Here is a 25,609-nt window from a genome sequence, read left to right on the forward strand (position 1 = left end):
CTAATTAGGCTGTAATACTACTATAACTACTTTATATGCATTTTTTATCTATATATTTGAAATTATTTTCAAGCCCAATCTTCTTTCTCTGTTTTAGACAAATTTGATTATTGACATTGTAAACATGCCATCTTTAATGAAGTTTACTAATATTTCATAATGGAATGGAAGCCTAAATATAAATACATTGAAAAAGCTCTACTTGGAAATTCATTAATAATGAATTGCAATATGGATATGATATTAAATTGTTTTCTACATTGATATTTGATAACATAAATGCAAACATTACTTTAAATCCTACTTTCCCATCATGGTACCCTCCAGATGTTTGCAAGGAATTATGGTGATTGAAGTTGAACATACTGGGAAGACATCCAGTTGTTGAAGGTGGCCATACATGATGCTTTACTTAAAGAAATTAATGACGTCTTGGGAATAGAATAGGAAGAGTTTATATGTAATGAATATTCTTCAAAAAAGAAGAGACATTCCTTTGTGCTTACTCATTTTTAGTGAGCAGTTCACAGTTCCAAATTTCTTTATTTTCATTCCTCTTCTCTATTTCTTTTTGCAGCCTTTTGATCAAGGAAGAGTTCACAAAGTTTTCCGCACCATATACAGCAAACTTCATGTCCTTAATAAGCTGTCCTCTAAAGCTGTTAACCTCTGATACCTGGAATGTCTAACCAAGATAACCTTTATGATTTTCTAAAGTTCTGCTCTGTCAGTTGCCTTTCATAAAGGATGATGTGGACCTTTGCCCAGTAATGTTTTATGACATTTACTAATTGTGCTCTGTAGTATTCTTTTTAAAAACACCACAAAAAATGCAGCAGTGCCATTAAAAATGACACTGCAAAGTGATTAGACTACCAGAAAAACAAGTATGCATCAATTACAGGGCTTTCAAATTGTTTCTTCTGAAATGCAAATTTCTTTAAATGTTATTTGTAAGACATGGTATTTCAGAGTTTTTAAGAAGAGGCACAATTCTGTGTGAAATATTTCAGTTTTCCTGCTAAACTTAGTTAACTTTAAAGTTGGATAAACTTGCTATTCATATATATATATATGAAGTTTATTGATTGTTTCATTGTGCTCACAGAATTATCTTTTTCAGTTTTAAATAACAATAAATATAACCTTTTAGAGCTAAGTGTGACTTTAATTCTCTTGGGATGCAGGATTTCAAATAACACAGAGCTGGTCTCAGTTTCTACAAAGCCAAAATGTCAGTTTTCATTTGTTGAGCATTATGTATAACTTGCAAAGTGTGCAGCATTAACTTTTTGTGTGTTCTCTCTAACGGATGTTGCTTTTAACTCACAGGCTGGTCTTCCTCCCTAACCCCTTTATTAATGAGTGGTGGTCCTGTTCCCCTGGGTGGCAGGCCCACCCTTCTTCACCAAGCTGCTGCCCAGGGAAATGTCACTTTATTGTCAATGCTGCTTAATGAAGAAAGTCTGAACATTAATGATTCCTGTGAAGATGGCTGTTCTGCCTTGTATTCTGCTGCTAGGAATGGACATACAGGTGTGGCATTTCTCAGAGATTTTATTATATTGGACTATTATCTAAATGCTGTTTTCAAATTAGCAATTTATATTGCAGTTCCAAATATTATGAGTAGGTAACCTATAGTCCATAAGCAACATATGCCCCCGCAGTTCTCAAAGCCATCAAAATTACATTGCTGAAATTGGTGAGAAATCACTGATTATCAACAAGGTAATTTTACTATGTATTTGTAAAAAAAAAAAAAAAAAAGTGTGTCAAATCTCCATAACAATTATTCTGTGGTCCTGCTAAAAAGACATGATAAAATCTTATACAACCATTATATAGGCTGTGTAGCTCCTCTTCTAGTACCAAGAACAGCTCCTGCTGTTTAGCATCAGGATTTTGTAGGTAACACCAAAAATACTGCACTTGGATGTTGCACATAGAGATTTGTTTCAAAGTGTTTCTAGCTCCTGATTCAAACTGCTGAGAACTCTTCATCAGCACTGAATAAAGAAGACTTAGAAAGTAATTTAGTGGTTCCCTAGGCCCACAATAGCTAAGGAGGAAATAACCCTCACAACAAACATGGAGATTTGTTGAGAACAGATCAACAATCTATCTAATCCAGTATTTTGTTTCCCACAGAGGCTAATTCTTTGGGAAAATCTTAAGCAAGGCCAAAACATAGTAATTAGCAAGAACTCTGTATCTTGGTGTTCTAAGACAGCCATTATAACTAGTAATCATCTGTATAGTTTTTTTTATGTGTTTGTCTAAAGTCCTAAGCTAAAGGTCCCTATTACATCTTGTGGCTGAAAATTTAGTTGTCAGGAAATCTCCAATCCATTTTGCTGATGCCTAAATTCTTATGGCAGTACTCATAGTTCATTAAGGCTGCTATAAAATACAACATTATTGATTTCATGAATTTGATAGCTGCACAGTACCAAATGGCACTCTTAGTGGGACATATCTCACTGACCTAGGAGTTAGTTTATTAAACTTCTTAAGACTTCTGAAGAATTAACGCTGCAGGAAATTTTAAAAAGCAAAGACTTTTGGAACTGGCATTAAACTTAATTGTAATTTGTTCCTCCTCTTCCCATTTTCCTCCTCCATATATTTCAACTCATAGATTGTGTAAGATTGCTGCTGACTTCAGAAGCACAAGTTGACTTTATTGATAAAAACGGATTTACCCCCTTGTGTTCAGCAATCGCTCAGGGACATTGCAAGTAAGTAATTTGCCAATTATGTCTTTGTTTTCTGCCAAACAAAATGACATATGGTCTTTAAGTTTCAGTTTACGGATGTATAAATTTTGTGGGTGAATTAATGCAAAGAAATGCTTGGCCCTCCTATAATTCTTCCTGAAGTATGCATTATTGAGATGATTTAGGATTTTTTAAATGATTATGTTACAGGGAACTCATGCCTAAAATTGATTTTTTTTTATTAGAGATGGACACCTCTCTACCTGTCGGCTACTATTTTAAAAAAGTTGTACCTCTTCCTGGACTTATGCTATGACTCCATGGAATCAGAAAAAAAGCTGCACTTGGGATAAGCAGGTGGCAAAGGCTACAACCATATCACTTTTCTCTTAGTGCCTCAATAACTGAAATGTGTATTTTTCTGAGCAAGGCCATTCCCACATAGCCAAGGAGAGGTCAGGAGTTCTTTAAGGAGCAGTCAAAAATAGAAAAAGGAGGCCCATCCAGGCACTGCACACCATTAGTTTTCTATATAAGTGCAGAGACACATTTAAAGATTGTAGACCCCTCTCCACCACATAGTTCACATTCTTGCTTTCATATGTATGTAGAAAGGGGAAAATTGGGTTGCTGTGCTTTGTTTTCTTCAAGAACATCTCTAAAGTGAAGCTTTATATTGATTTATAGTTAGGTTTTTCTTGACAGCCTTATAAGACATTTTTTTGCCGGCACAAATTAAGATGAAATGAAAAACATGGGCAGTTACTGGTAGCCAGTGAAGAAATTGCATGCATAGAGATTTTCCCTTTGAACTTTCCCTTTCCCTTCAAAACTAATCTGCTTAGAAGACAAAACCTCCTATCAACTCCACTTAACTCAGACAATTAGAATAGAACAGGGTGGGATATTTCATTTTCTGCAACACCTGAGAAAAATTGCATAAAAGTTTAAGCTGTTTGCAAGAGTGATGCACTGAAGAAATCTTTAATCTTTTAAAGAAATTAAAATGATATCCTCATGCTAGAATTGTTATTGGTATGTTTACTAACATATATGTGTAGGAGATAAAGATGAAGGATCTGCAGTAAAATGCATAATTCTCCTGAACCTCTGAAGGCTTTTATAACCTCAAATATATCTCTTCCACGGGGTGGAAGCAAGGGCAGCTTCTTCTTTTGTCTGGCATGTAGAAGTAGCCATCTGTCTGTAGGCTGATTTTGTCTTGGAAGCTAACTAGGCAGTGGGGTGAAGAGAATCTCTTCTCTAAAATGTCTGCAATATTAATTAAATCACTTGTTGACCAATGAAAAAGGCTTCTTTCTTTCTTTCTTTCTTTCTTTCTTTCTTTCTTTCTTTCTTTCTTTCTCTCTCTCTCTCTCTCTCTCTTTCTCTCTCTCTCTCTCTCTCTCTTTCTTTCTTTCTTTTTTCCTGCCTTCTTCCAACCTGAGCAGAATATTAAAATGGCACAGACTTTGATGATGATTTTGGTTGCTCTATCACCGCAGAACTGTTTCAACAAATTAGCAAGTCCATAGCAACAGAAAAGGCAGCACTGCAAAGCTGTGAGCTCCAATGTGTGTTCATGTTTGCACTTTCCAGCTACCTATGGGCCCTCCCAACTCTCTCTTTTTACCCATATGATGGGCATAAGGTAATGGTTTAACTACTCCAATTTCAGCCCATGACAATCACAGACTCCAATAGCATGGAGATCAGGGAAGGGGATGGGAAAAAATACATTGCCATAAAACATGAGAGCTGAAATATTCATATAGGGTGAGCACTATTCTTCAATCTACATCTCTCAGTCCGTCTGAAATTAATTCTATGCCACAACTCTGGAAGGATTTAATGGGCTCATTTCCTAACCAGGAATAATACATTAGAGAATGGGCTATCATCAGGCTATGCCTCGGTTACCCCAAGGGAAACATAGAAGCAAAAGGCAAGTGGACATTCTTTTAAAGCAGACCTTTGCAGCAGTTCTCTTGTAAATGATTCAGCATGTCTCTTCACAGAAATCTAAAAAGTAGAAGACATTTCCAAATTTCCCTGTAGGCCTCAGTCTGATTCAGAAGCCCTCTTAAATGAGGGATTCCTCAAGAGCCGTGGTGGCACAGTGATTAGAGTGCAGTACTGCAGGCTATTTCCACTGCCTGCCGGCTGCCTGCAGTTCGGCAGTTCAATTCTCACCAGCTCAAGGTTGACTCAGCCTTCCATCCTTCCGAGATCAGCAAAATGAGGACCCAGATTGTTGGGGACAATATGCTGAGTCTGTAAACCGCTTAAAGAGAGCTGTAAAGCCCTGTGAAGCGGTATATAAATCTAAGTGCTATTGCTATTGCTTCCTTTTTAAATAAGAACCGAGGCAATTCACAAAGAGAAAGTCAACAATAAGTATATCTGCCAAAGAGCTTTCTGTGCCCCAGGCTTCCAAAGCTATCTCTTCAAGTTATTGGCCTGTTCATCTACCTCATGTTCATATAAATATCAGGTACTTTAACTTGGACTCCAACATCATAGATAAAGGAGGCATTGTCTAGTGATAAGAATAAAAGGATTAGGTCCATAAACCACCTAAGTAGCAATAACACCCTCTACAAATTTATTGTTACAGTAGAACTATTAAGAACTTAAATTTCCTAGAAGGATTAGTGAATTAATCCTACAAGCACCCCACCCCCAAATGCACCTTCTTATTTCTTTCTTAGAATTGGCCAAATAGCTATCAAAAGCATATGGGAATTTAGTAGTGAAAAGGAATAAGACAATCTAGCAAAAGGACTATATAATAGGAACCAAAATTTAGTCTTTTTGTTAGAATCATCCACGCCTTCCACTTGGAATCACCAAACTTTGATATTCTTCATTTGAACATGTAGGCAAAAAGTACAATGGAGAGAATTCATTTTTTATATTGGTTAATAAAAGTTATTCTGTGGGCTCCTGGTTTAACCTAGTGATGCAAATTCTGGGATTGATAAATGCCAGCAGTTCCATGCTACAGTCCCTCCTTATCTTGTTTAGCTCATCTGCAGGCATTTCAGATCTTCATATAATTCCTTATGGATCTTTCAGGTGTACTTATCATGGCCTCAACCATTGTTCCTGAAAATGGTGGAGATTCATGTGATTCATGAACATAGTATTCAGTGTTTTTATAGACATGCTTCTAATGACAACTGCTATTTGTATCCTGCTTGTACCACTATTCAAGAACCAACTACTAGTAGCAGGATTTCTAGCTAAGCTCATTGACCTGAAGATATCTAATTTTTCTACAACTGCCCTTGCCAATTCATTAGTGAATAAGTTTCTGCTGTGGGATAGGTGATGTCCCAGTTACATGTCATCCCAAATGTTTCTCATATGGTTGAGAAACAAGAGTCTAGATTTAGAACCAGGGCCGAGTTCAACATTTGTTTACATTTAGTACGTGATTTATACTGTAGATGTCCCTTAGAACTACTCTAGTCCTTGAAACAGTTGGATTTGGATCAGAGAAACAGAAAAATTAGAATATTAAATCCAAAGAATAATCTTACAAGTAATTCTGCACATTACTGATATCACTGACATGTCATACTTTGGAACAGTAAAATTAATATCTCTCCAAAAAGTTTTTAATATTATGATAGACATGATAGTATGTACATAGATTATGCAAAATTTCCTTTTTTCCTCTCTTTTAGCAATATACTTAGTTCATTTCTTCATTCAGATAGATATTTTTTCTTACTCAGATACTGTGTTTTCAGCCTCAGATTAATTTTTTTCTTATTTCATTCTCCCCTAGTTCAGAGGAATTCTCTCCTTTCTGTTTACCCCATCTCTTTTTTTCGGAGAAATGTAACACTGGTGGCATTTAGATTAATCGCTTAGGCTTCTTTAGAAAAGTCTATGGAGATTATTTGCCTAAAGTCTTGTTAGGTTTTTTTGGGGGGGGGGGAATGTCACTGCGTGCTAAAAGGCATATTGTGGCTTAGTTTTACTTTGCAATAAATGTGCAGAACAGACTGGAGTTTTACTATGTGCTCTTATTTCCTGACATTCCCATTCTGGCTATAGTTTTTTTAAAAGGTGAAAACACCATCAAGTCATCATTACCTGGATCCTGTGATATGATACTCTGTTGGGATTAAAAACTGAAATTAAAAAGCTCATCTGGACAGTTAGGACCAAAACCCATGAAAACTGATGATTATTTATTATGCATTATATTCATGTAGTGATATTGATAGATTACATCTACCCCACAGAAATGGAGACAAAGTTTTACTTCAAGTCAAACAAATAGTTGAAGAAAAGCAAGCATTGGCTGATTATGTAAAATAAATCCAAGAACAAGCATTGATGCAAGTTAAAATTTGATACTTTACTGAATGTGTGGAAAACAAAACAGGAATATCCAAATAATATAATAAAAATATGAAGAGAATGTTGGCAAGGAAAAGGATTATATACTAAATTTCTACAAAACATTGACGGGAAAGGGAATAAAAATCAAACCTGGAATGCCTTATAGCTGGAACATTAAAAAAAAAAACATTGAAGGCTTGATTTTTGTTGCTTAAGAGCCACTGGTTCCCCTATCAAAACATCTTGGATGGCACTTAGAATATCGGCACATTGAGAAAATTTTCGTCTGTTAATTACCAATAGCCACACTACTTAATCCATACATATACTATGCCTATACCTTACAACAAGTACTTGGGAACTAGCTAAAACCAGCTAAAGAAGTGGCAGCTATGATTTCACATTGCTATATATATTATAGCAACAACAGCATATAGCATATAAAGCCCAATTTGTGAAGACAGCAACAGATAGCATATGCCATCTCTACAAAGTTAAAGAAATAGTTGACCATCTAGTTCACTGCTGCAAGAAGATCACAGAGACTGATTGGCATGACAAAGCAGCAACAATGTTGCATTGGAATATCTGCAAGAAATACCACTTGCCTGCAAGCAAGCAAGAACTGGTGTGACCACAAAATAGACAAAATGAAGAAAATGAAGAAATCAAGGTTCTCTGGGACTTTAGATGTCAAACAGACAAGCATCTGCCATACAAGATCCCAGACTTAACAGTTGCTGATAAGAAAGACAAAAACATCTGAATAGTGGATGTGGCATACCTGGAGACAGCAGAATACAATAGAAAGAACTGAAGAACGTAACAAAATAGAAAAATCTGCAAATAGAAGTAGATCGACTGGCAAAAGAAAGCAAAGATATTGTCAATAATGACAGGTGCCTTGGATGCAATCCCCCCCAAAATTGAAGCACTCCTTAAACATTATCAGGATTGACAAAATTACCGCTGGTCAACTGCAAAAGGCAAATTTACTAGGAACAACTTCTATCCTCTGCCAATACCTTTAACATCATTGAATAACAACATCTGCCTATCCAAGGCCCTTCAGAAGGACTTGACAGGTGGATAAAACGCCAAATCCAGTGTAATTGGCAATAGGTTGACTGTGTAACTAACAATAATTGATAAACAGTTGTAATAACAACTAAAATGCTCTGTTAATGAAAGCCGTTTATTAGAGGAAAATATTCCCTTTCTAAAAGGGGAAAGAGCAAGGGTTGAGTGTAGCTCATGAGAAAGAACCTGGCATAAACTGAAAATAAAAGAAGTGAAGGAGCTCTCCAGAAAGTCCCAGAGACATGAAAAGGTGAGGGCCTCTTTAAAAGGTTTCCTTTTCTGCTTCATTCAAGGCATATTTATTTTGAGATAGATGAGATAGGTTACTTAGGCCACAAGCAATCTGCCACACAACTCTGCCACCTTAAACCACAAATGTCAAACTTGATGGTGTCACGTGACGTATGACAATGTATCATGACTTTTTTGCCTTTGCAGAGCTGGGGTGGGCATGGCCTGTGTGTGATACATCCGGCTCACAGGCCACCGGTTTGACACCTCTGCTAAACTCCTTGACTGGGAAAAGTGCAAGGCTTTCAGCCCAAGTGCCATACATTCTCAATGTTGTGTAGCAATTAGCAGCCTGTCCACCAGTTAAGGTTCTGAACACTTCTCAAGTGTAGGCCAGGCAGAGTGCATTGTGGCAGTCAGGTAAGCAAGATATCTGGGTTTCTAGAGAGCAGTAAGAACAGAAAAGGAAGTCACAATCCAGCCACACTAACCATTTTCCTTTGTATCATATTTTTCCAGATATTTTTAATTAAAATACCCAGAATTTTCCCCCAGGAAGGGCATGTTGAGGGAAGAGTTCCTGTTTACAATAAAACAGAATGGAAACTTCACAGTACCACATTTGCCAAAGAAGGAACTCTGTCACTCATTATAACTTTCTGTCAAATGGCACTTAGCTCCTGCTCTTAAAAATGAATTCTGAGGCTGGGTGAGTAAGTGGGTGGAGTTGGGTTTTTTCCCCTCTTTAAATACAATTAGACTTTTAAAAATGCAATTAACACTAAGAGCATTATATTATTTCTGTTAAGGCAGATACCTTCCAAATATTTAAACTAGAATACCCATAAGCTTCATCCAGCATAATTAAAAGACTTCCAAGAATTATTGGAATTGTAGCCTTAAATATCAGTGGGCACACAATTTGTGCATGTGTCTAACAACAGAATGAAAGACCATTTATGCATTGTTCAACCAACCTGTATCTCTGATATAAATAGCAGAAAAAATGCTCACATCACATTGCAATTATTGTAATAGATGTTTTAGAAATTTCTACTAAACTAGAATTACAACACCTAAAGCTAGTTACTCTATGTTTTGTCAAGTGCATTAGTGGTGGCTTGCTCCCTGTTCTGTCTGGTTCTTGCGAACCGGTAGTAAAAGTGGCGGGAGGCTTTTAAAATAAAGCATTATAGAGCAGGGGTGTCAAACTCAGGGCCCGCAGGCCAGATCCAGCCCGTGATGTGGTCAGATCCAGCCCACGGGGCTGTCCTGGTCTACCCAATGCAAAGAGGAAACATGCCAGCAGTTTGGAGAGTGGTGTCAAGCTGGCCATGCCTACCCGGTTGACCATGCCCACCTGGCCCCCCGAGGTCAACCACAGCCACAACCACAACTCAACCACAACTCAATGAAATTGAGTTTGACACCTCTGTTATAGATAAATAGTTCTGGTATCTGCTCCTTTTCAATATGCCAGTATCCATCAATTTTATTAATTACAGTTTTGCAAAGATCTACTTTTTATTGATAATTCAATCACATCATGTGTGAATTCAGACTGATGCCCATTTTGTTATATTTTTCTTCAACATCCATCTGCAATAGTTAGTATTGCTATATTACAGATATACAGTAAGTAAAAAGCAGACATAATATTATTCCTTTTATATTATTTGCTATATACGTTATTGTCTTTTATGCCTGCTTTTTACTTACTATATTTTTCGGACTATAAGACACACCGGTGTATAAGACGCACCAAGATTTCTAAGAGGTAAGTAAGGAAAAAAAGGGTTTTGCCCTCCCCAGCCCCCAGAGCACTCTGCAGGCCTCCCAAAGCCTCTGCGCGCCTCATTTTCCGCAAAAAGTTTTTAAAAATTGGGAAGAGAACCTGTTATTTAAACATGGTGAGTAGACTTGGGACTGTATGGCATAGCCATGGTGGCATAGTGGTTAGAATGCAATACTGCAGGCTACTTCTGCTGACCGCCAGCTGCCTACAGTTTGGCAGTTCAGTTCTCACTGGCTCAAGATTGACTCAGCCTTCCAGCCTTCTGAGGTCAGTAAAATGAGGACCCAGATTGTTAGGAGCAACATGCTGTGTCCGTAAACCACTTAGAGTTGTAATGCACTGTGAAGCTGTATATAAGTCTAAGTGCTATTGCTATAATATTTCCTTCAAATCTATTTTGAAGGAAATAGGATTCTGTAGAAAAATAATTCATAACCAGTATCATTTCTTTGAAGCTGCATTTTATCAAAGTCTGGTGTTCCACTTGAGGAAGTATAGTTGAACCTTTTTAAGGAAATTGGAAAAAGTATACAATTATTTTGGAACAACAATGAGCAGCAAAGAGTCTTGAATTAAGAACTGTTTTACTCTCACCTACTCATTTATATTAAATTACATCTGTCTATGCAAATGTTTTTGTAAGAAATATTGAATATGGATGTTTAAAACTCTGCATCTGCTTTTAAGATTACAGTCTCCCTTATATATTCTTGCAAACTGTGCATTTTTAAATATTTGCTCCTGTATAGTTTTGTTTGTTTGCTTGAGGTTTTTGATTTATGTTTGCTTCTTATATCTTCTAGGTGCACTGTTTGTTTGTGGTTGAATTGTTCTGATTTATTTATGTATTGGATTTATCTAGCCAGTTTATATAACTGATTGACCCAGTTTAAATGTGTGCATGCTTAAAAAGATTGTAGTTGAATGACATTGTAAAGGTCAGGTGTTTTTCCAGATCTTTTCTTTTTCCTAACCCGCTTTTGTCAATTTTTCTTTCCTTAGATCTGCAGAATTATTAATCTTGTATCATGCCAATGTTAATCATGCTGCTGAAAGAGGAGAGACTCCTTTACATTTGGCCTGTAGAAATGGAAATATTGAATGTGTTAAACTTTTACTGGAAACTGGAGCAGATAGAAGTGCAAATACCTCTGTAAGTTTGAACTCTTTTTCAGTCAACATTTCTGTTGAGATGTATCTTATTTGTTGGCTTGTTTTTTTGACTTATAACCTCCCTTTTGTTCAGGAGTTCAAGGCACACCTATATAGTACTCTTCTTCCCCATCACAGAAACCCTACAAGATATGGGCTGAGAGAGAGAGTGACAGCTAATGACCTAGCAGACAACTTTGACTCCCAAAAAGTAGAGAAGGGAACTAGGGGATCAGCCATATTGGACTTAATTCTCACTAACTGAGATGAAAAGATAGAAGGTATTGAAGCTACAGGAGCCTTGGGGGGGGGGAATAATCATGAAATATTGGAATTCAACATTATTCAAGCACAAGCAATAAGAGAGCTAATTTCAATAAACTTAGAGAGAGCTTGGGAAGGATTCTATGGATGAGAATCTGCAAGGGGAAAACTTGGGGAAAACAACAAGAAGCTTGGGAAACTGTGAAAAATGAGATTATAAAAGCCCAGTCTAGCACAATATCAAAGAAGAAGAAAAATAGCAGCTCTCAAAAGAAACCAGCATGACTGTATAAAGAGCTCACTGATAAATTAAAAGACAAAAAGGAGAAGTATAATAAGTGAAAAGAGGGGCCCATAACTAAGACAGAATATCAGCAAATAGCCCGAGCCTGCAAAAATGAAGTGAAGGAAGCTAACACTCAAAATGAACTAAGGCTTGAGACAAAAGTCAAAAATAACCAAAAAAAGCTTCTTTCAATTTGTAAAAAAACAAGAAAAAAGTCAAGGAAACAACTGATCTGTTAATGGGAGAAAGTGGCAAGAAAGTGGCAAGCAACAGGGAGAAAGCAGTACTGTTTAACTCATTTTTGCATCCATCTTTACACAAAAGGAAAAAACAGTCCAACCTATCTAAAACAATATCTTAAAAAACAGATTAGGAGTTAAAATAGGCAAGAAAATGGTAAATGAACACTTTCCCACCCTAGATTAGTTCAAATCACCCCAAGGATTACACCCCAAGGTTCTGAAGGACCTGGCAGACATGATCTCAGAACCACTGAATTATATCTTTCAATGATCCTGGAGCACCAGGAAACTACCAGAGGACTGGAAAAGAGCTGATGTAGTTCCCATCTTCAAAAAAGAAAAAAAAAATAGATCCAGGAGACAATAGACCTATCAGCCTAACTTCAATACCTGGGAAGATTCTAGAAAGGATAATCAAGCAACAATTCAGTGAATACCTATAGACAAACAAATGTCGTAACTGAAAGTCAACATGGGTTTGTCAAAAACAAATGCCAGACAAATGTTATTGCATTCTTTGACAAAGTGAAAAATTAGTGGACCGGAGGAATGCTGTGGATATAATTTACTTTGAGTTCAGTAAAGCATTTGATAAAGTAGACCACAACCTATTACTTGACAAGATACACAAATGTGGGTTAGACAGCATCACCACCAGATGGCTGGCTGACCAACAGCACTCAACATGTAGTCCTTCAATGGAACTGCACCTACATGGAGAGAAGTATGTAGTGGGGGGCCCCAAGGCTGGCTGACCAACAGCACTCAACATGTAGTCCTTCAATGGAACTGCACCTACATGGAGAGAAGTATGTAGTGGGGGGCCCCAAGGCTCTGTTTTAGGTGCAGTACTCTTCAACATCTTCATCAATGATTTGGATGAGGGGATAGATGCGGAATTCATCAAATTTACAGACGACATCAGGCTGGCAGGAATAGCCAACATTCTAGAAGATAGGCTTACAGAAAGATCTTGACAGACTTGAACATTGGTCCCTACCTAACAAAATGAAATTCAATGGTGAAAAAATTAAGGTTCTACATTTAGGCAAGAAAAAACAAATGCACAGGTATAGTATAGGTGGTAACTGGCTCAATAGTAGTAACTGTGAGAGGGTTCTTGGAATCCTAGTGGAAATCACTTAAATATGAGCCAACGGTGTGCTGCAGCTGCCAAAAAAGCCAATACAGTTCTAGGCTGTGGGGATATAATCCCCACAGAGGATATAATCACAGAGGGATATAATCAAGATCATGTGAACTGTTAATACAACTTTATAATGCCTTGGAAAACCATACTTGGAATACTGCTTCTAGTTTTGGTTGCCATGATGTAAAAAATATGTTGGGATTCTAGTTAGAGTGCAGAGAATAGCAACAAAGATGATTAGGGGACTAGAGACTAAAACAAAGAATAGTTGATGGATGTGGGTATGTCTGGTTTAATGAAAAGAAAGAAAGGGTGACATGATAGCAGTATTCCAATATCTCAGAGGTTGCCATGAAGAAGAGGGAGTCAAGCTATTCTCCCACCTGAAGGCAGGACAAGAAGCTATGGATGGAAACTAATCAAGGAGAGAAGCAACCTAAAATAAAGGAGAAATTTCCTGACAGTTAGAACAATTAATCAGTGGTACAACTTGCTTCCAAAAGTTGTGAATGCTCCAACACTGGAAAATTTTAAGAAGAGATTGGACAACCATTTGTCTGAAATGGTATAGTGTTCCCTGCCTGAACAGGGGTTTGGACTACAAGACCTCCAAGGTCCCTTTCCACTCTGTTATTCTGTATTCTGTTACATATCTACTCGTATTGATTCTACTCACTATAAATACCTTTCCATGACATTTTTGGAATAAAAGAAATATTTCATTTTTATATGGCAAACCTTAAACCTGGGGTCCCCAAACCCCAGGCTGCGGCCCTATACTGGGTCGTGGCCTGTTTGGAACTGGGCCATGTAGGTGGAGGGCAAGATCATTCGGTGGCTGTCTTTTTGCTTGCCTGCGAAGCTTCCCTCACGCAAGCAGGGGCCATTCTCAATCATAAGAAACTATCCCCTCCCCCATGGCCAGGCCACCAAACCAGAAAGGTTGTTGATGGCTACTTAAACAAGTTTTAATTGGCACTTTCCCCCAAGATTCCTGAAATAACTATCTTTCTTATTCTCATACATGGCAGCTATAAGATAAGAAGTGACGTTGTTCACAATGTTCTTCCGTCATCTTTATTTGTATGATCTCAGTGTGGAAGAGTTTGTTTTACTTCTGCAACAAAATCTTGGACACGTCACATCACAATAAGACAAGGGCCTTTTATTGCTCTCCTCTTGCAGTTTGTCTAAACTTCCCCTACCTTAGTTTTCTACATGGAGTTACTAATTTTGTATTATGAACCAGTGAAGACATTGCCACACTTTAAAGCCATATTCACGAAGAACACAATGAATAAAGGTGAATCTTGAATCAGATGAACTGTTGTTCCATTGAAAGGAGTGTGTTACACTATACAATATATATTCTCCTTTCCATACAGTATACGTTTCTATATCTAGGCACAAGCATTCAAACATGTCCATCTGTGTAGGTTGTGGCTACAGTGGCTTTCATGGTAGGCTATTGCATTTCACAAAGTAACAATATATATCGTGCAGAGTAGAATCTGTCTTTGCTGTATGTTATAAATGTATGTATTTATATATGTACGTATGTAATGCAATGTTTAATTTTACACATATGAGTATTTACATGTCATGTTAAATATTCAGAAATAAATCCACTGATTTCAAAGCAGATAAATATTCAGCAAATAAATCCATTGATTTATTATTTCGATTTGCAACTTGTATTGCTCTGAGATGCTGAGTTCCACATTGTGAGGAATGTTTTCTTTTTTTTTCAAAATTCAAGTGCAATCCCTGAATCCAGGGATATTTTTAAGGGATATACAGTATTATTGTTTTTGCCAAGAGTTTTTCTTCTCTATTTCTATAGACATGTGTATATGCACACACATATACAAAAAGACCGTTCCTATTGTTTCATTTAGACCTTTTTGCTTACCTGTTGTTTTTCTTAATGTCCTGTCCTCCATCTCAAAACCTGAGTATTGTTTCTAAAGCCTCTAAAATATTATATCAATTTATATAATAATCAGATGCATATTATTGATAGGTAAACTTGCACAAGCATAATTTCACACCAAAATCCCATTACATTTCCCCAGGTGAGCCATACCATTTAACAAGCTTGTCAAATTTAATGAAAAAGCAGCAAATTCTTAATGATTTCTTTTGTTTTTTAATGCATGTTTAATATCCCCCAAAAAAGAGAGAGGTGTGGTAGTTTATGCTGCAGATATCAAAAAAGTAATGACATGGAAAATGGTATTCTGGCAGCAAAATGTATGTGATCAGTCATGCTGTTAAAATATTGTTAAGTATTGTTTTTTATTTATTTCCATTGAATTTCAGTCAAATGGTATAATGAATAATTATAGTTTTAATTACTTTGGGAGCATAATCCACAAGGCATAAAGAACTGTTTGAAATGGATCTTTAAAAGTAATACCAATATCAATATTACTCTTTCATCCTTTATTTGTAATTGCCTTTGTGACAGGAGAAAAAATGCTAATTGGCAAAATTATTTCCCGATTGATCTTGACCACTTGACCTTTGACCTTGGTTGAAACACAAATTGATGCAGGCAGTTGCGTTTTGAAGAAGCAGGTTGCAATTTTTTTTCAGAATGAGGAATACTGGAAAACACTGCAGCTTATTATTTGCCATTTAAGGGCAGAGAAGCCTTATTCTGTCAACTGAAATATACTAATTGGGAAAAGAGAAGGATTAATAATAAAAAGTGTAAGATTTACGTAACTTGAAGAGAACCCAGAGTATAGTAATAAAGTAAATATATGCATTCAGTTTAAAAGAAATGAATCAAACAAAATTAAGGTTTGAAAATTATTTCCAAAGGAGTTGTACTTCCTTTGTGCTTTATGTTGTCTACATTATGCTAATGTAGAAAAAGACTTCTGGCAATGCATAGTGCCAAAAAATAAGCATATACTTATATAAATTTATAAGATTTGCAAGAATAATAATAATAATAATAATAATAATAATAACAACAACAACAACAACAACAACAACAACAACAACAACAACAACAACAACACACATCCATTTCTCCCAGGTCTTTGGGAAGGACTCGGTAAGTGGATAAAAATGCCAAGTCCAGTCTAAGCATCTGGCAACCAACCACAATAATAAATTAAATATCTGACAAGGTTCCACTAATGACTATAATTGTCTTACTAGTGAGCTGCACAATGGAAGTATCTACATATCTGGCAGTGAACAAATCCCAAAATTTGTTCCACTATCAAGAAAAATATGATCCATATAACAGAACTTACCAAGATAGTTTATTTTATCCAATAAAGAACAATAAGTTTGGAAATCTGGTCCAATTACATGTGATCTACTGGAGCCCTTCTTGAACTGATATTATTTAGAGATTAAAATGCAGTTTCTAAAATTTCAAAGCAGCGTGATGAGGAATCATCCAGATATTTACCCCTAGATTTAGCTCTGATCCCTAGATCTAGCATTAAAGGCAAAAGTAAAGGTTCCCCTCGCACATATGTGCTAGTCGTTCCAGACTCTAGGGGGCGGTGCTCATCTCCGTTTCAAAGCCAAAGAGCCAGCGCTGTCCGAAGACGTCTCCGTGGTCATGTGACTGGCATGACTAAACTCCAAAGGCACACGGAACGCTGTTACCTTCCCACCAAAGGTGGTCCCTATTTTTCTACTTGCATTTTTTACATGCTTTCGAACTGCTAGGTTGGCAGAAGCTGGGACAAATAAGATAATAAAATAAGATTAATTAATAAATAAATAATAAAATAATTTTTAATAATAAAATAAGATCTAGCATTAGTTTTGCCCAAATTAATAATGTCTTTTACCTCTGAAACTGCTACAAAATTAAAAGGTGGGGGGGGAGGAGAAATATAGGGGGCTTCCTCAGGGACTTCTTATACTTTCTTATCACTTCAGTCTTGTGTATCTCACTAGTAGAGGTGAACCAGTAGCGTTTTATCACCTCCAATGCCACATTTAGATTTAACATTTAGATTTAAGTGAGGGCATGAATTAAAATTCTTGTTTTGGTCATAAGAATTGCCTTTAAAAAGAACCAGCATATATGTTATAAACAGTTATATCTGTAACTGTAATAGTGGCTACAATTTTTAAGCAGGCTAAAATATATTTTATGCAGGGACATATGAAAGATCATCATACTTCATATGTCTAGAAGTTAGTGGGAAGTGCATAAAATAAAGCTGAAATTAAAGAAAATAAATGCAAAATGCATTTCTACAAACAATAGAAATTGCTATAGTAAGCATGTATTTATACCTGCATCAATGTTCCCATGTGGTGATATTTTTTTATACATTTCCTAGGAATACAAGACATTCTTATCAATGAGCTTCCTATACCATGTTTTTTTTTTTAATGATTTTGCTTCATACAGCTAAAAGCATCCTTTGCATTCATTCAACTCATTTTGCCCTATTCCCTGATGTATAGTCTTTTCTCTCTTTCTAAAAGCAGCTAGTGCTACCACTAGGGTCAAAAAGTCAGATGAAGCATTTTCTTTTCTGATTAAATATATACCAAAAGTATTGCAAAAACATGAGTTATTAAGAAGAGAATAGGTTTAAGAAAATGTTGCTTATTTGTGCATTTGTGCATTCATTCATTCATTCATTTATGATACCAATTCATTTATCTAGGATCCTGAACTTGTTTTAAATTTGTTTTTAATTGATCTAGGATGGCTGGACTCCATTTCATGCTGCTGTTGATGCTGATAATGTTGATTGCCTGAAGTTTTTGATGTATTATGGAAAATCAAGAGATGGAAGCATTGAGAATGAAGCAGATGCTAACAACATCTTGAGCTTAGAGAGTAAAGATTTCTTTAGCCATAAAGCAAAGCCCATTGTTCCTGCAGATCTCATCAACCATGTGAACAAAGATGGCTGGACTGCAGCCCACATAGCAGCATCAAAAGGCTTTAAGGTCAATTTGTTTATCTAGCACATCATTTAGTATATTGAGCAATCAGATTTAAATGACAATTGCACTGGTATACATGGCTGATATATTTGAGGCCAAATTTTATCTTAATTTAGGATGCTATTTTAAAAGGGGACAAGGTTAGTTTTGGGGATAAAAAATATGAATGTGTGGCCATGAAGATGAAGGAGAATGTAAATCAGTTTTAAGACCGGAATGATGGTTGAGGTAATATCCTGCATTATAGAATTCAAAATTATCTAAACAAAAGACAAACATAAAAATTCTTTACAGATTCATTGTCACTAAAGGAAGATAAAGCAACTAGCTATTTATCTAATTCATATATTTGTATTCTAACAATTGTGGCCAATGTTGTGCCTTGTGGAACCAACAACAGGGATTGCTGGTTTCCTAATTGTTGGCTTATATTAAGATTACTTTCTAAATTCTATGCTATTCCTTATCCTCTAAGGGACATAATATTTATATTTTAGCTGGGTATAATTGGAAAGACTATATTAGATGGACAAGTCATAGACCCTGTACCCTATTGTCCCTTCACATACAGTGTCCTAAAATAGCCAGCTCAAACTGATGTGCTACTTGGCTGATTATATAAACTGCAGTGGACTCCACACAGTAGTAATGGCTACATGTATAGACAGAGAAAAATTGCCTGGTTATAAACTGCCTTACTTCCAACTTAAAGCAAAATACATCTTAGACTTTTAAGCTGATAAACATTTATCAGATTTATTACAATCAACTCATAGGGCTTTGGGCAAGGAGATACATAAGTACATCTATAAATCATCTTCCCCTCTAAAGTAAATGAATGCAGAGGAAGACTTTTTCAAATCTGGGTGCTGTGGCATATATTTTTCCTATTCAGTTATATCATAAAAAGCCTGTACCATGGTCTTCTTCAAAATAGCATCTTTTGATAAACACTATAATTTCTATCATTCTCCAAAGTTCACTTTGTATATTCACTCCTTAGGAATCATGGGCTTGTAATCTAAACCAGTCTATTATCTGCATAAGTATTAGATATGTTTTGCTTGTAATAAAAAAGAAAACATTTTGTTTTGTGTGTGTATGTGTATGTGTGTGTGTGTGTTGCAATATGCTTGTCCAAATAATTTCATGGAATCTCATGGTGCAAAATGTCTGAAGGAAAGCTGGTTCTTTTTATATATAACCTATTTCAATGATGAGAAGCATTCATTTTAAAAGGCTATAAAAACGGAATCCAGTTCATATCAATCCCTTGTAACCTTCAAACTATATTATTATTATCTTTCCAGAGCTGCCTAGAAGTTTTATGTAGCCATGAGGGACTGGAGGCTGAAAGAAAAGATAACTGTAATCGAACACTACATGATGTTGCTACTGATGACTGTAAACATCTTCTAGAGAACTTGAGTAAGTTAACAGTCTTATATGAGTACCCGAATGTTTCTGTAAAAAAAAAACAGACTTCTCTCTATTTCTATGTAATATGACAATAGAGAATGTTCTCTGGTAGAAAGCCTGAATGAAGGAATGGTTATGGTATTGTCCAAAGACTGACTCCAAGTCCACTCTCAGCCATGATCATTTACTGGCCCTGTTCCTTTGAGATGTTTGACTAGATTTTGTGGTTGTAGAGAGTTCGTCATGACACTTTCAAATGATATAATGGTCTTTAGAGATTAAATTTAGACCTAAAGAAATCTAATTTGTTTGAAATTAAATCAGGCTTCCCCTAGACATCCTGATCCAAAATACCAATGGAGCATAAATGCTTCTTATTTTTCCAAAGATCAAAAGACCATCCTAGGCAGCCCTTGAGATATGGAGCTGCTCTAGTAATTGCTTGTTGGCATTGTTTGGGCTCCTTCTCACAGCTAGGTGGGAAATAATGAGTCTATGAAAATAGATAAGATGCAGGCTCTCCATGATGGTGATAACTGTTATCATAGCACCACTGATGCTTTTGTTTGGACTTGCTCTGGCAAGAGAAAAAAGAAAAGAGGTGAGGCGAGAGAAGTCAGTCTTCGAGAGGAATGTTGGAACGGCCTGGGTTGTTCACGTCATGTGAAAGCGACCAAGGAAAGAAGCTGTGCCAGTTTCTGTTTATCAGTCCAACCTACTTTACAGAATTGTTTTGTGAGAAAAGTTGAAAAGGTAAAGGCCTCTATGCCATTTGAAGCTCCTTGAGGAAAACAGGATGTAAACTTCTCTATTTCTCTATAGAGATGGCCTAAAATGTTTTTAAAATAAGGGTAGATTTTGTAAATAGAAGGTATAATATGCTGTTACATTTCAGACATTCACCATGTAATTCTTTTTATGGTGTTTTCACTCATTTCTCTTCAGCCATCTTTGTCAGAGATTTTTAGACTTGCCATAATTTTTAGCCATACATAGTACAGATTGAAGGCACATTAGAGCGCCGTTGATTATTCATGACATTTAATAATTTTAGCACTAATCACTTACATTATTTTATGTCCCATTGACATTAAAGAAAAGTTGTATAAATTGCTCTTATTATTTCTTGCCAAATTTGTATTTTTTCAAGTTAATTCAGTGAGAGGATATCATTATTTCAATTTTGCAGACCAGTTTTATAGTTGTTCAGGGTTTTCCATTGAGACTATTCTCTATTGCATTGCTCATGGCTTCTTGCCAGTTTATAATCATGTTACTCAAATACAAATGTGAGATGTGTCCTTTGAAAAGACTGGTAGTTCTTCTTTCCCAAGGGTACTGTTTTTCTATTATCTGGAATTTGGACTTTGGAAACGAGTCAGAGAAAATTCACCATATATGCTCTTCTTGCAGTCATCCTTGTGAGCATTGTGATTTGGCACAGCTCCAGCGTTAACCCCTCTGTCCCATTTAAAAATTGAGCAGTCTGAAGTAGCATATCTAGACACCTAAATTAGCAGGGAATGGATTTTTTCCCAAGGCACTCTCACATGGAACTTTGAATGGGAGGGTTAATTATGTTTTGAGCCTTTTTACATCAATTGAGAAATTGGCTTATGCAGCAGCAAAGTATCTTCAAGCTTATGCCTGAGCATCTATTGGAGCAAACCACAATCAGCATTTCAAATAAAGGAATAAAGTAGATTTTCCCTACTAAAGCACGAAAAAAAAAATACAGGCTGTGCTGAAGAAAATAATTTTAAGGTATTTACTTCTGCCATCTGTTGCAACTTTCTTTCCTAACCATACACATTTGGAATGCCATCCCACTTCATGGACTAGCAAAAATTGGCAGGAGTGTGTTGGGAGAAAAGATAATCTAATGATTCCAATAAATTTCCCTTTTTGTTCTCTTTAGAGCTGAAGTGTGTGTGTGAGTGTGTGCGCGCACACACACACACACATAGGCACAGGCACATATACATGCTGCCATATAGGATATCTTATTAAGAAATGATCGGTAGAAATGCATATATATTTCAATAAGAAGTATTCTAAGTATACATATTTTTAGTTTGGGATTGTAAAAAATCCTTCTTCTACTTTTTTTTGTATTCGTTCTTAGTTGTTAGGCCAGCATTTCTCAATTAGAAGACTTGTTTATATAAATTGGATGGCAATTACCGTAAACACTAGTAAAGATGTGCTCTCTGGGGATTGTAGGATTTGTAATCCCAATATATTTGAAGGATGCCAGATTAGGGAAAACTGATAAACAGTAGGGTAAATTATTATTAGAGCAGGAGCCTTCACAAGATGTAAAATTTATGATTTGGTTAGAATCATAATAATATGGTAGGATATTCTTGAAATTTAAAATAGGGAAAGCAATGGCCTTCCTGGTTTTTCTTTTGTACAAAGATAAAAACCAACTAAAATACAAGTAATATGAACAAAGGTGGAAAGAGCTGATTAAAAGTAAGTAGATACTTGAAAAAACTTTTTCAATAAAAAAAAAAGTAAGTAGATACTTTAAAAGACAAACTCTCTCTTGAACTGAGCTTGATTTCTATTAACATATCAATGCAGTTTTGTACATATTGTAGCTATTGTCCTTCATGGATATTTTTTTCAATTTCCCATTTTAACCTACATTCCTGAAGTTTTCCACAATGGGTGAGGCTAGATAAGAAGGAAAAGGACAGCAAGAATCTACCAATCAACCAATCACTGCCCTGAAAAAATGTCCCCCACCCCATTACATTATTTGTGGGCAGCAACACTTTTGGGCCTTATCATCGAAGTGTGTAAAGTTGAAGTATTGCAATGTATTAAAATATTTTCCTCCATCATGGCTGTGAGGATACTCCACACTCTTTTCATTTCTGATTCAAACAGCACACAAAGCATGAAATGAAAATATAAGTTTGTAATATTTCACCTTTTTGTCAAATTTTAAATAAAACTTTCAGGTGATTTATCCAGCCATAATGTTTTTAAACTGTGTGATGCAAATGTCTACCATACTATTATGCCCTGAGACATTTTAAATATATTTGATATTTATCTAACGAAAGAAAAGGGTCATACAATAATCAGAGATTATGGAGCTAGATCTGAGACCACTGTTGAGTAAGTTTTTGCTATAAAGTGAAATATTTTTTATTTGAAAAATCATTGTTTCTCTTGGAGTCATATTTTAATGTATCTGTAGAATTAGCTCTTGGATCCAGGAATGCAAAGCATTTGAAAATGTACTTGTAAATGCTATGCCTCTGTTGCACACTTGTTCAGTTTTCTAATTCTACCTAAACAGATGCTTTTAAAATTCCTTTACGGATTGCTGCAACTCAGATTGATCAAACTTGCTATGGTACGGATGATCTTGATATGGAAAATATTATATGGATGTTAAATATACGAAAACAGACAACCTGGGATGATTTTTCCAAAGCCGTGACTCAGGCAGTGACAAACCATTTCCAAGCAATCGCCTCTGATGAATGGAGAAGCCTGGAAGACTTGACACCTAATAAGACCACAGAATTCAGCATCGGCCTCACTGTGAGCAGTATATTATCCATCAAACTGGGTAAGCACTGGTGTTTCACAGATCTTTCACATGTTAAAAAGTACCTTGGGTAAAGTTAAGCCAGTTACAAGAAGCTGGTAGAATATAAAGACTGACTTCAGATTTAACACTCACCAGAGAACTCAAGGAAAACTTGGCCTTATCTATTATTTCCTGCATCTGAGTGATAATAAACCTACACTATAACATCACATCCAGCTATAATGTTGATATTTGGCTTTTTTAAAAAACTTACTGTCTTGTATTAACCCAGCATGATTCATGTTTTAGTGTGATATATGAAACCAACTGTGACTTATTCAGTGCACCACATTTTAATATAATGTATGTATCCTGGTGTGTGATAATTCATCCTCTCCCCTCCCCCCAGGATTATTGGTTTACTTGGGAATTGATTTGAATCTGTGTTAAACCATGATTCCCAGTGAGCATATCAGAAAAAAATAGGAATTGGAATGGAGTCATAGTTTATTTTGTTTGTTTTTATTCCATCTTTATTATTTTCCTAACAATCAAAATGACCAATACACCCAACACACCTTCCTCCTCTTATTTTCTCCACAACAACAATTCTGAGAGATGGATTGGGCTGAGAGAGAGTGAATGGCCCAAAGTCACCCAGTTGACTTTCATCGTGAAGGCAGGACTAGAACTCAAGGTCTCCAGCTTTGTAGCCTGGTGCCTTAACCATAGACCAAGCTGGCTCTATTTCTTTTCCTCAGTGAAGGAGAAAGAGTTGACAGGAGTGCACAAGTCTAAAACTTTTCTTGAAGTAATAGAAGTGATACCTTGGCTTTGAATTACATATTGTTCTGCCCCAACTATGGGTCCCAAGAAGTGTAGCACACACACACAGCTCCAAAAACTCCGTTTAATACAAACAGACCCCTTTTAAAATGCAGGCTTTAATCACAAATGTCCATATCAGCCTGCTATGAATTACAGAGATTAAACAAAGTCCGACAAGGGTTGACAATCAGCCCAGTAACCAAAAAACTCACTCACAAATTGCTCTGCGTAGGACCAAACTGTTGTTTCCAGCAACATTTGCTATCTCTGTATGAATTTAAATAGGCTAAGGGAATGGCCAATGAACCCCAAGCCTTACTCTTGGGGAGACCTCCTCCTGAGTAGCCACTCCTGCCTTTTGGCAGCCCTGCGTGCTCGAGCATTGATAAGAGGCTCCTCCACATCACTCTCTTCACTTGAAGGAGCCTCTGGAGGTTCTGAAGGCCCTGGCTGAGTCTCTGCCTCCAGTACCACATCCTCTTCAGCCTCCTCGCTGTCCGACTCGAGCGCCAGCTGCACAGGCTGCTGACGCGACACCACACCAGCCTCCTCATCGTCGGGATCAGCCACAATCCGCGCAGGCTGCTGGCGGGCCACAACACATATGGAAAGGACAGTGAAGTTCTTTTACTTACCTTTTACTCCAAAAATCAAAATTATACCTTTGTGATATAACTAAATAAATAGCCTCAAACACTCTGCATCAAATGAGGTACGTCCCTTCTGTCAACATTGTTTATAGAAAGGTATAGGAGTGAATGTAAAGGTTTTCATCTAAAAAGCAGAACAGGTTTCAATTTGATTAGCTACCAATATCTGCACTTAAGGGACCTAAATTCTTTCTCAACTATCATTCTTCTGTTAAAGCAAATTTGGAACAAAGTATTGTACATATCACAAATTACAGTCCAATTTAATTATTATTGTAGGAGTCATCACTGATAAAGCATGTGGAATTTATACAGCTCATGTGGTCTGTAGAATAATATGCCAAATAAATTTATATGTATTGTCTCCCGTAATTTTCTTTAGTCTGCATTAATCTTTGCATAATAAAAAATATGAATGCCAAATTATAAATTAATAATAGTTACAATAAAAAGCAGGGTAGAAACTAGCATTTTTACTTGAACTTTATTCCAATTTCAAATATGATGGGGAAAATAAGGGACTGTTTAATCTTCCACATTAGTTGTATTGTAATCACTGTGGTAAATATAAAAGTGTGTGATGTATTATATAAATTGCATCATAATAGAATTATTATGTGCTCTGGGTATGCCTCTGAACTTACTTCTTTCTTTCTTTCTTTCTTTCTTTCTTTCTTTCTTTTCTTTTCTTTTCTTTTCTTTTCTTTTCTTTTCTTTCACAGGTAATATTTCATGGTCAGTAGGTCAGACTTTTCCGCAGCCACCTTGGGAATTTTTGAAAAGCAATGAGGTGGAACACATCATCATATCTTTACTTGGTAAATTAATTTATTTCTGTCTGGCATCAAATATCACATACACATTTTAATGAAAAGTTATAGGATTATTCATCTTCAATATATTCTTTTTAGTTTTTAAAGTCCAATAACCTTCCTA

At 36.2% G+C, this 25,609-nt stretch overlaps 1 protein-coding gene across 2 annotated transcripts in view; it reads left to right on the forward strand.

Annotated features, from left to right (window-relative positions):
* Window positions 1–1,080: 1,080 nt before the first annotated feature.
* The window catches only part of LOC139319242 (cortactin-binding protein 2-like), a 50,660-nt gene continuing 26,131 nt past the window's right edge, over window positions 1,081–25,609 (forward strand). For both annotated transcript variants that reach the window (XM_070947011.1, XM_070947012.1), the window contains exons 1-7: window positions 1,081–1,536; window positions 2,642–2,741; window positions 11,188–11,338; window positions 17,978–18,226; window positions 19,534–19,651; window positions 22,959–23,234; window positions 25,396–25,491. In XM_070947011.1, coding sequence (XP_070803112.1) covers window positions 1,362–1,536; window positions 2,642–2,741; window positions 11,188–11,338; window positions 17,978–18,226; window positions 19,534–19,651; window positions 22,959–23,234; window positions 25,396–25,491 — 1,165 coding nt within the window. In that variant the 5' untranslated portion in view covers window positions 1,081–1,361. The remainder of the gene's footprint in view (window positions 1,537–2,641; window positions 2,742–11,187; window positions 11,339–17,977; window positions 18,227–19,533; window positions 19,652–22,958; window positions 23,235–25,395; window positions 25,492–25,609) is intronic.

Source organism: Pituophis catenifer, unplaced genomic scaffold (assembly GCF_029215685.1).
Source record: "Pituophis catenifer annectens isolate HBS135680 unplaced genomic scaffold, rPitCat1.0.hap2 SCAF_7, whole genome shotgun sequence".
Taxonomy (NCBI): Eukaryota; Metazoa; Chordata; class Lepidosauria; order Squamata; family Colubridae; genus Pituophis; species Pituophis catenifer.